The sequence below is a fragment of the Carya illinoinensis genome, chromosome 3 (assembly GCF_018687715.1).
Source record: "Carya illinoinensis cultivar Pawnee chromosome 3, C.illinoinensisPawnee_v1, whole genome shotgun sequence".
Classification (NCBI taxonomy): domain Eukaryota; kingdom Viridiplantae; phylum Streptophyta; class Magnoliopsida; order Fagales; family Juglandaceae; genus Carya; species Carya illinoinensis.
Genome location: NC_056754.1, coordinates 53,679,459 through 53,690,032, shown reverse-complemented (window position 1 = coordinate 53,690,032; position 10,574 = coordinate 53,679,459). Strand labels below are relative to the sequence as shown.

The 10,574-nt window shown below is 35.6% G+C and overlaps 2 protein-coding genes across 2 annotated transcripts; one reads left to right on the top strand and one right to left on the bottom strand.

The window, feature by feature from the left end:
• Positions 1-2,768: 2,768 nt before the first annotated feature.
• Positions 2,769-7,231, top strand: LOC122305314 (CDT1-like protein b). The gene is made up of 7 exons (XM_043117734.1): positions 2,769-3,180; positions 3,286-3,405; positions 3,796-4,030; positions 4,973-5,860; positions 6,337-6,538; positions 6,612-6,702; positions 6,844-7,231. Exons 1-7 carry the CDS (start codon positions 2,858-2,860, stop codon positions 6,899-6,901), a joined length of 1,917 nt encoding a protein of 638 aa, XP_042973668.1. The 5' UTR covers positions 2,769-2,857; the 3' UTR covers positions 6,902-7,231.
• A 243-nt stretch (positions 7,232-7,474) lies between these two features.
• LOC122305315 (WAT1-related protein At4g08300-like) lies at positions 7,475-9,789 on the bottom strand. Its single transcript, XM_043117735.1, has 7 exons — positions 9,549-9,789; positions 9,359-9,421; positions 9,141-9,257; positions 8,820-9,051; positions 8,266-8,424; positions 8,030-8,181; positions 7,475-7,919 (listed from the first exon to the last, which is right to left on the bottom strand). Exons 1-7 carry the CDS (start codon positions 9,752-9,754, stop codon positions 7,754-7,756), a joined length of 1,095 nt encoding a protein of 364 aa, XP_042973669.1. The 5' UTR covers positions 9,755-9,789; the 3' UTR covers positions 7,475-7,753.
• Positions 9,790-10,574: the final 785 nt, after the last annotated feature.

Below are 10,574 nucleotides of genomic sequence, written 5' to 3'. Positions count from 1 at the left end.
GCACGTATATTATTGTGTCTAATCTGTATGTTATCTATTATTATAGTTTTTCGTTGGTTCAGACTATAGATACATCGTGTTATTGTTAATTGTAAATGGATGATTCGAATTGTAACTATAATGCTATATTCTTTATGAATATCATTATGACAACTTATAGGTGTTAAATGTTTGTTTTTATGAGAATGGTAATGGATTTGTTAAATTGATGTTAAATTGTTGTTTGTGTTCAAATTGGAGAATGTTAAATTACTGTTTTTGTGATAATGGCAATGGATGTTAAATGTTTGTTTTTGTGAGAATGGTACCATTAGACCCCATAACGCACTAACCCATTTTTCTTATCTCATATTTTTTGTAAATGTTTCAAACACCTAATCCTATTTGCATACCACCTCATTTTTATTCTTCTATTCCCTTTGCAGCAAGCATACATTTGTGAATTTTTGCTTCATCTCATTTAACTTTAAGGAGGTGAATATTGAAATTGAATGTAACAAAAGAACATTTGTGGATCCAAAAAGACTTACAACCATAACAGCTTGGATCACTTAGAGAAACAAATGTACGAATACACAATTAGCTAAAAACTAATACTTCATAACAATTAGTTAAACACCATAGCTTCACCCAAAAGGAAGCAAACAGATTGAATGAAACAAAAATACATGACAATACAAATCCCTTGGCTAAAAGCCACCAGTGCTCTCGACTCTAACCAAAGGATGCCAACTCAAATTACAAACATGGTGACTGATTTGCACTAAATCTCATGGGTAGTCATGACGTATTCTAAAATGCAAACAGCTTCTCCATTGCTAAGGACCTCTTTTCATCACAAAGAGCCTCACATCTCTATCAGTTATACAAGATCATTACCAACACATCTTTGTGGACAACACAAGGTGATCAATAGTTAATAATTACGTCTAGTAAAACAAAACTAAAATTCGAGGGTATCTAGACCTGGGAGAATAAGAGTCCATGCGATTTCTACGGCAATGTACAAATATTTATAAAGTTATAAATATATATATATACACTTAATCTATGTGTTAATCTATTATATATAGTTGCCATGTAGATGTGTGATCTGCTATTGTCCTTTAAATAGAACAAAACGTCCTAGGTAAATAACATTGAGATAACCATGACTAGGATGCATGAATTATAGCTCCATTTTTTTTTCAATCAAGAGTGCATTAATTGAAATCATGAATATAAGATAAGGGGTGCATGTGATTGATGTCTCAATTGTAAACCTATTAAAAATTAAAAATGTGGTACATAAAATAAAAGAAAAAGGGAAAAATGGCCGCACACCTCCTAATTGCCCGGTGGCTTTGGTTGTGTGACAATATACTACATAGGATTGAAATAAAAAAAATCATCAATACTAGCACCAAGTTGATTTTTGGGACCTCAGCATATTGTGATTCCTCATTAAATATTTTCTTGCAAGTCTAAATTTACAAAAGAAAAATGCACATTTATTAAAAAGGAATATTTATGCATTCCAATATTTATACAATTACTTGTTGAAAACTTACTGCTTGTTTCTTCTTTCTCTTAGATGTAACCTTTTCTATAGTCAAAACCTTTATGTTTGTTGGGGATCTCCTTTTTTCTAGGAGAACGTGGGGGGTTAATATTTTCTTATTTTTGTCGGTGACTATGTTCTCTTTGACCCTGGTTGAACCAGACTCAAGTTTTAATCTTGCAAATAGGGGTGAGAAACGGTAAGTTTGGATCGGAGAAACAAACTGGATCTGATCGGATCGGACCAAGACTGAGACCGGTCAGTCTCGATCCATGTTTTAGAGGACCGAAATGTTTTGGTCTGGTCTTGGTCTAGAGTTTTTCCACTACAGATTGGATCGGACCGAATCGAATGAAAAATAAAAATAAAAGTATATTATATATATATTATTTATATAATAATTGTACAATTTATTATGTAATTTTCATCTAACCTATCACTATTAACAATATAAAATAACAAATTAATATTCTATCAATTAACTAATACATAATATCAATTAACTAATTATATAATAATTATATAAATTAATAATGTAATTTTCATCTAATTTATTATTATTGATCATATAAAATATTTTTTATTAAATTAGTTACATAATCCATATTAATAAGTCACTTAATTTTTATTTAATATTTTAATTAATATTTTTTATTAATCAATTTTTTCAAAAAAAAAGAAAGAAGAAAAAAAAAGAAAATTAAATTAGACCGACTATATGTTAGACTCAGTTTAAAATTAGACTAAACTGATTGAGCTGAATCTTGCACAAAAGGGGGACCTTAAAATTATTGTATATTACGCACATCAATTTACTATAAATTCAATGAATAACATATATCTAAAAATTATATGAATATTACACGGTTATCAATACTTTTTTCTTCTTACTTTATACACATATACATAGTTTTTCTCTTTACTAATATTTAGAATACTTATATATTGAGAAAAGTTTCATTTTATCATTAACTTTTTACATATCTATATACACATTAACTTTTTTTAAATTTAAATTTCAAATTTTAAGTTTTTACCATTTGTAGAATTAATTTTTTCCACCGGGATAAAGGTAACCTCTGACTGAGACTAGTTTACACTAGCCGGCTTCCCAAACAGACCCCAAGAAAACTGCGCGAACAAACGGATCTTTTTGGCGGGAACCCACGTGTCAAGCAACGAGGGCATTGTTCGTACATCTTTCAACTGCAAAAACCCTAGTGCGCTCCATGGCTTCTGTGCAATCCTCACCCAAAATCTCCATTCCTTCTGTCTGTCTCTCTCTCTCTCTCTCTCTCTCTCTCTCTCTGATACCAAATGAACCGCTCGGAAGCTTCTTCAATTCCCTTCAAGTCCAAGAAGCCCCTTCTTCAGTCGAAGTCCCCCAACACTAACCAACTGAGCTCCAAAACCCCAGAGAAACCCACTCAGCTCCCCCGCCGCTCCTCTCGGAACCGTGGTGTTGCGCTTTCGATAAATGAAGTCCGGAGGGTTGCCGAGAGCCTCCACGACACGGATCCACCCGACCTATCTGGCCTCCAGCCAAAGTCCGCCAGGAGGCAGATCGAATCCTGGCCAGCCGAAAGCCCAACCCGTAAGCCGAAGAAATCTTCCGGAGGGCCCTTCAAGCTACCGGAAAAGTAAGAGATTTCAATATTATTTTATTTAATGTGACTTGAGTCTTGAGTTATATAATTTGGCTATTTTTTTGTAAAAAAGCTTGGGTTTTTCCTCTCTTATGGCAGATTTGAGATTCTTGCCGAGTTTTTTGATAGCTTGGATAGTTCGATTCGATTGTTGCGGTTGAAGGGTTCGGCGACAAACTTTACGAATATCTGCCCGAAGATTGAGTGTTTAACTGATAGGTATTGTATTTTATGTATTTGTTTATAGGTATTTTTAATTGCTCTTTATTTTTTATGATATCATTGCTAAGTTGCTGGGGTTTTGGTTTGGTTTCTGAGAAAAATGTAATTTAGGTATAAAAGATTCTAGATTCTTGTGTCGTACCTTCGATTGGTCTTTCCAGAAAGTTTATTCATGTAGCCAATGCGTGGATCTGGGAAACAAGCGGGGAAAGTAGAAAAGAAGTTCGAAAATATTAAAAGAATCCTAATTTCTTAAGTAATTCCGCATTTGTTTTCTTCTCAGATCTAAAGGACCGTTTGATTTCCAAAAGTAGTCAAATGGACCCTTACATTGATTACCCTTTTCTCTTCAAGATTAATGAATCCATTTTCTTTAAATGTTTTTAGGAGGTTTTCGTATAGTCACTTGGCTCAGTTGAAGTTTATATTACGCGATGCATTTGAAATAAAGAGGGTACTTGTGTTTGATGAGCGGACGAGTTGTATGAAGCCAGATCTTCATATTTCTATCAATATTGATGCAATAGAAGATAATGCAAAGTTGAAATCTGATAGCCGGAATATGTATTTGAGGAAGGTCTTCCGAGCACGGCTGGCAGATTTTTCAAAATCTCATCCTGAGGTATACATGGTGTACGCTTTCTTTGTTACCTACTCTGGATCTGTGCTTAGTTGAATGCTATAATTTATTTGTAGTCACATCTTGTATGATATTTCAATTGTCTGCTTTTATATGCAAGCATAATATTTCTTTTAATGCTCTAGTTACCATGTCTTCCTAATCAACTGCAAATGATGCCATGATATGTAATGAGAAGTGCAATATTATTTTCCGTAATATACAAAACTATAGATATATATGACCACTTTCCCTTGAAATTCTTGCTGTCGGATAATTGTACTTCAAATTGTTTACTCTAGTCATATCTATAAATGAGTTAGAAGCCATTTACTGTACATTTCATTTAAACGTTTTGTCTGCCACCATGTCAACTAAATGAGAATGGGACTTAAAACAGGTAGATGTTACTTGCTAGGAATCTCATTTTTGGGTTTTAGGATACCCCCTCCATTATGATCTAGCTAATGAGAATGGGACTTAAGGCAGGTATATGTTCTATGCTTGTTGCTTTTGAAAAAAAAATTCTATTTTTGCTATTCTGATTTCTTATTTTCAATGGAATGAAGATTGAAAATGAAGTTTACAGTGAAGGCACTCCTGAAGTCTCCCTCATTATGGACGTTTTTTTTTTTTCTCAAATTTTTTTGGCTAAATAAAAAGGGTAGAGGGTGAACCTGAGGTGGCTTCCTTATCTGGGTGTGACCATGGTAGCACCCTACCCAATGGGACTTGATTGTGGATGTTTTACCCTCATGTGACTGTCACTTTGGCATTCAAAACTAGTTAATGCAATTAACAACAGGTTTTTGGGATGAGAATGTGGTCAGTTTTCTCTGACATGCCTTATGTGTGAAGTATTTTATTATATTTTTAAGAATGTTTTAGATTGAATTGTTATTTTGGAATACCATGTAATCGGGAAGACTTTTCTTCTGCATCCAGGTTGATGAAATTCCAGAGGAGATTTTGCCAGAACCATTCAATCGTACAAAGACAGAAATTCACTCAAACATGAGAGAAGTACCCACCTCATCATTTCCTATTAGGACATCAATTGATGTGCTAACAGCTCAGCAACCTGCAGTATCAAAAACCTGTATTCGTGGTGATGAAATTTCAGGAGTAGAGCAAGATGTGAATTCAAACATTAAAGAAACTCCCAACTTGGCTTTGTCTGTGGATACATCTGTTGAAGCACTTAGAAAACAACAAACAGCAGTAGCATCACATCTCCCTCAATCCTTCCGTAAGAGCTTTTCTCGGAAAGTCACATGCAATGAAGCAGAGAACACATCTCCAAACTTATTGAAGACTTCCTTCCAACCTTCAGTTCTTCCAGTTCCGGAGTTGCTCCTTTACAGAAGTTCCACCAAAGAGGAAACGGCTGGTGCTGGTCCATCCCTGGAAAAATTGTCAATTGACCCCGCCAGCAATGGAAAAAATGTAGCATTTTGTGCTGCTTCTGCTCATTTCATACCATCCTGTCCACCTGCAACCCCAAGCAAATTGTTAGATGCCATGAATAATGGGAATGGTTCTCCCACAGAAATTTCGAACATAGACTCAACTCCTGCAAAACTTGCTTTTACTCCAGTCAGGTTGATGAATGTGACACCCACATTGCAACCACCAAAGAGACGTTGTATGAGCCCAGAGGATGACTGTACCAGCTCCCCGCAAAAGTTAGTTAGGCGTCTGCCCCGTTCCAGGTCGTTGAAATTTGATACTCCTGAAAAAAATGAGAACTCTGAAGATAAAATAGATGATGTGGGAGGTGTTTCAGTTGATTCTGATATCTTTGATATTCTTCCTGAGAATCTTCTGCAATCGGTAAGCCCTTTTGGAAATTTGCTACTTTTTCATTTTTACCATGCATGCTTCTAAGTTTACAGTCTGGGTTCTTTTTAATCTATCAGTGTTATTTAACTGCTATTAACCTACGTATAATTTCTATTTTATGTTCTTTTTGATTCCAATAGAAATTGATAAGATTTCCATTGTGTTTGCTTGCTATGAGTATGGATTAATTTAAAATAGATAAAGAACGAGTTGTGTCAGCCAGAATGTCGTGGACAATTGGAAAGTGACTTTTGTACAAGGATAGGGTTAGTGTATTTCAAATCGAAACTTTTTCTGCATACAGCCGCACTCTTTGTATTTATGCGAAACCCCTATTGTTTAGCAACATGGAATTGATACTCGTATCTTAACGACCTGTAAGAGATGGACTTATTGATCCCAATTAACTTCTCATTGTTCTGATCGTGCGATTTGAACTGAGAGGTAGCTGTGTTTTGTCTGTGCAGATAAGAGAGAAAGAGAGGATCACAATGGAGGAACAAAATCCAGCCATCTCCCTTGCAAAGAGGAGGCGAAAAATGATTGCTAGCCTCCCTAAGCTTTTTAACATGATTCACTTCTTATTTCAGTCCACGAAGCAGTCTGTTATTACAAAAGAGGAGCTTATACACAAGATAATCACAAGCCATTGTGATATTGTTGACAGAAGTAAGCATTTGTGTGTAAGACACAATTCCCCTTTCTGGTAGCTTTTGGTAATCCCATTGATTTTTGTTCGCAGGAGAAGTTGAAGAGAAGCTGAGCCTCCTGCTAGAACTGGTTCCTGAATGGATTTCAGAAAAACTGGCATCTGGAGGGGATTTGCTTTTCTGGTGAGCTTTTTAATATAAATGTTGAAGATGTGGGAATACATTGCAATTGTAAAGTATAAGAAATAGATATTCAAATAAATTATTTATTGTACAAGCGGCAATTTATTTTTCAAGGGATGTAACATCTTCTCTATTTTGCAGTATAAACAAGGGATCAAGTCCTGAATTAATACGAGCACGGCTTGAAGAATCAAAGTGACCAAGAAGACGCCATTCTTTCTAGGAAAACTACTGTAACAAGCATGTTGAGGGATGTCTTGAGTTGAGTTGTTACGAGGGGCTATTTATTTGTAAATGCATTGAGTCTAATTCTCCCATGTTATCCGATGCTCTAAAGGAAATTGATTTTTGGAAGACTCGGGGTCAAGATATTAATTAGACGGCAAGATTATTAAAAGGTTGCTTTTGTAGAGATGGCCCTTTGGCTTAATTTAATATATGACAAGAGTTCTTTTGTAAGGTGCATCAAGCATGCCACAGAAGCGGCCGTTTGAATTTGGAAATTTATAATTCCTATAGGTTGGATCAAGTTTCGAAGGCTTTGGGTTCTGGGGTATGCACCCCTGGGTTTAAGGTTGAAATTTCCAAAGGTTCAAATAATTTCTAGGTGTCATTAGATTAGGGGACTGTATTTTTGAATTATTGTACTTGTGAAAAACTTAGGACTGTCTACGGAAATTAGTTGGGATGCTGTTCCCATCACTACGGCTTAAAGCTGTTGATGGCTTTAGACTTTTTGTCTCAGATCTGCCACGTGGCTTTAGATACTCAAATATTTTAGAGTTTCACCATTCGGAAGTAGTGAAACAGAGCTTGTAAATTCATCACATGTGAATTTATTACTATTTTGAAAAAAAAAAAAAAACACCAAAACAAAACAAAACAGAGCTATTTTGCGACCTTTTTGCTCAATAGGCCCTCACTTGCTACTTGCTATTTGCTATATAGCTTGCTCATTCGCTAGCGTGCATCATGATGATACGTTCTCTTCCACCTTGGAATGCCTCAGGACCCTTTAGGCATTGTAATCTTTTCCAGGAGAAGCAAGCCTTCAGGGGATTTCCCTTTCTGATGTTTCGCTTTGTATCTTGGGCGGCTCCTTTAGCTCTTCATCAGTCGAAAGGGATTTCTCTTGCGACTTGATGGGATATTGATCACCTTCTTTACCCCATAAAACAACGTATAGACCAAGGATAACAATGGATCCTCCCAGAATTCTGAAGGGGGCATAGAATGAATTCAGAGACTATCTAAATCTGTGTGTGCGGCTCCTGAAAGTGGACACCTGAAAGTGGACATAAATCCGTGATTATATTGATGATTATACCTGCCCGTGTGCAGTCTTTTGCCAAGAAGAAAGTACTCTTGAAGCCCAACAAACAGTGTTCCAAGGGGATTAAACATGGTCACAAAAACTGGCCCTTTTTGCTTTGTGCACCATAGTTGAGTGACGGTTGCTAGACCTGCGCATACAACTCCCTGCCATTTATCATACAAAACTTAAACAAACATGATTTAGAATCAACTGCAACTAATATCAGAATTCATTCATTTTCTACTTACAGCGTACACGATGGACCAGAAGTCTATGTCAAATGCAATGGACCACGCCGCTGGTTTGTGTAGTATGATTACGGTGAAAACAGCTGATTGTGCTGCACCGATGAAGTTTATCCATGTAGTTAGTGACAATTGCGCAGGATACTTCTTCAATGTGATTCCCTACATGGTTTACAAATATACACACCATCATCTTTCATGTCATATGCCAGAGAAAGATGTTCTCAATTAGGCGATTTTCGATGTGCAAATTATCTTTATGATTATTTTTCTTGGGCACAAGTACTGGGTCTTAGAAAGTTTGCTTCCTAAATTTAAGTACCCAAAAAGTTTGTTAGTCTCATACAACTATACAAGTACTTGCATAGCAACTGGCTCTCCAAATCCATCACTCTTCATAAATAGCAGTTCACAAATAAAAGATTTTGATTATTCTTTATGTATATTTGCTTGTAAGTAAATGAGTTTCTATCCCTTGCTATGAACTGTTGCGTAGCAGCATATGTAATCTGAACTTGCAACATTTAGCAGAAAGGTTTGAATAGTTATGGATATACCTGCATAATGAACCAAGCAGACCACGTCAAGCAACTTACAACAGTTAGTATTGGTCCTTTAATCCAGTTCTCTTGGACATATTTGGTTCTGATTATGTGGATAGGAGCACTCTTCCAACTTCGAACTTCGGCTCCTTTATACAAAGTGGTGACCAACACCCCAGCCAAGCATATCGCGGTTCCCAGGACTTTTGCCATCCCACGGGGGTTCCTAATATCAACAGTCTCCAACCTGCACAAAAGCACTCAAAGGTTTTCATGATGTCTACCAAGTATTCATCAAGAAAAGAGTGAGATGTTCAAAGTATTATTTAGCCCCACCTGAGTGCAACTGCAATTACGAAGGTCATGGATGGGATGGTGTTGACTATGGACGTGACAAAGGTAGAAGATGTGTACTTCAAACTTGCGAAGTACATGTTTAAGGTTAAGCTAACCCTGTTTTATATCAAAAATAAAAAATGTAAACTGTAAGTGCTTCTTATTTGAGCAAACAGTACTAATCACTAAACTCTCTCATGCATGTTCGGTTTACATACCCTAGTAAAGAAAGCAGAAACATCTCCAAAAACAAAGCTAATGTCATCTTTGGCCTTACTTTCCTGCAGAAAAGAAAATGAAAAATCAAATCATACTGAAACCCTCAAGGAATGAATAATTTCCAATATCGGTTGGTCTGCTACAGGCTTGAAGATAATCAATAACTGTTGGAAAATTTATTTGCCGCACCTTTCAAGAAAATATGCAAAAGGAAGCATCACCAAACCACCCAAAATATGTCGATAAGTTACAAAGATATGAGGATTCATCCCATGGTTGAAGGAAGCGTCTGCGAAGATATACAGAAGCGTATAACCAATCTGTACCAGAACCAATAGAATGTGTGGCTTAAATCTCCTGAAGTTCATCCTCAATTTGTCTGCTGCTGGTGCCATTGCTCTTGAGAATGTCTTATCTTTTCCGCCTCTCTGTTTATAATGGAAGCACAAAATGCATCTATGCCCATGGATGTGGACTTAAAGAGTTGATCTTTACTGATCATGCTCACAAGTTGGAGGAATCGTGTTCTTGTCCAAGTTCCAAAACTAAATAAATTGACACCTGGATTGAAGAAATCTGGCGTACGAAATGAAAAGATCACATTAGTGTTTTATGCCTTGTGTCAATGGTCATCCAAATGCTCTTTTTAGTCATAATATAACTAAAACCCATGAAAACCATCTACATCATACTCTCCAAAGCAGATAAAAGATTTTGGATTTACAAATAAAAGGGTTGGGCTGGGTCATTACAAATGGTGTTTCTAAAAGGTGCATTACAAAAATAGAAAAAAAAAAAAAAATTGATTTTTTAGTTCAATTTTGGCTAATTAAAGTACTGCGACTACTCTAATGCCATAGCTCTCATGAATCATGACTTAAAATGGTTAGTCAAGTAATGCATATAAAAATGTCGCATATAATTAAATCACATAAATTTAAAACGGTAAATTAAAAGTATCTTAAAGACATAATTTTCATTTAATAATAATAAAATGGAAAATGAGTTATGTCATTATAAGGTATTTGCACTACACACCATCTATATATTATAATTTATTATTCACATGATATAATTTGATATATGAAATTTAAATTTTAAAATTTATCTTTCAAACCACATTATACCATGTGAATGGTGTGTGGTGTAAATGCCTATGAATAGATCAGATATATATATATATATATATAGATGATGATGTGATTTTATGAGAGC

What these genes read in the sequence shown, in the direction of transcription:
- LOC122305315 (XM_043117735.1), bottom strand. Translation starts at nt 9,754, where the DNA reads ATGGCACCAGCAGCAGACAAATTGAGGATGAACTTCAGGAGATTTAAG. An exon ending in CTGCTTGGTTCATTATGCAG is followed by an intron (nt 8,425 to 8,819) that starts GTATATCCATAA and finishes TAAACCATGTAG; the next exon opens with GGAATCACATTGAAGAAGTA. An exon ending in TCTGGTCCATCGTGTACGCT is followed by an intron (nt 8,182 to 8,265) that starts GTAAGTAGAAAA and finishes GATAAATGGCAG; the next exon opens with GGAGTTGTATGCGCAGGTCT.
- LOC122305314 (XM_043117734.1), top strand. Translation starts at nt 2,858, where the DNA reads ATGAACCGCTCGGAAGCTTCTTCAATTCCCTTCAAGTCCAAGAAGCCC. An exon ending in CCCTTCAAGCTACCGGAAAA is followed by an intron (nt 3,181 to 3,285) that starts GTAAGAGATTTC and finishes CTCTTATGGCAG; the next exon opens with ATTTGAGATTCTTGCCGAGT. An exon ending in TTGTGATATTGTTGACAGAA is followed by an intron (nt 6,539 to 6,611) that starts GTAAGCATTTGT and finishes TTTTGTTCGCAG; the next exon opens with GAGAAGTTGAAGAGAAGCTG.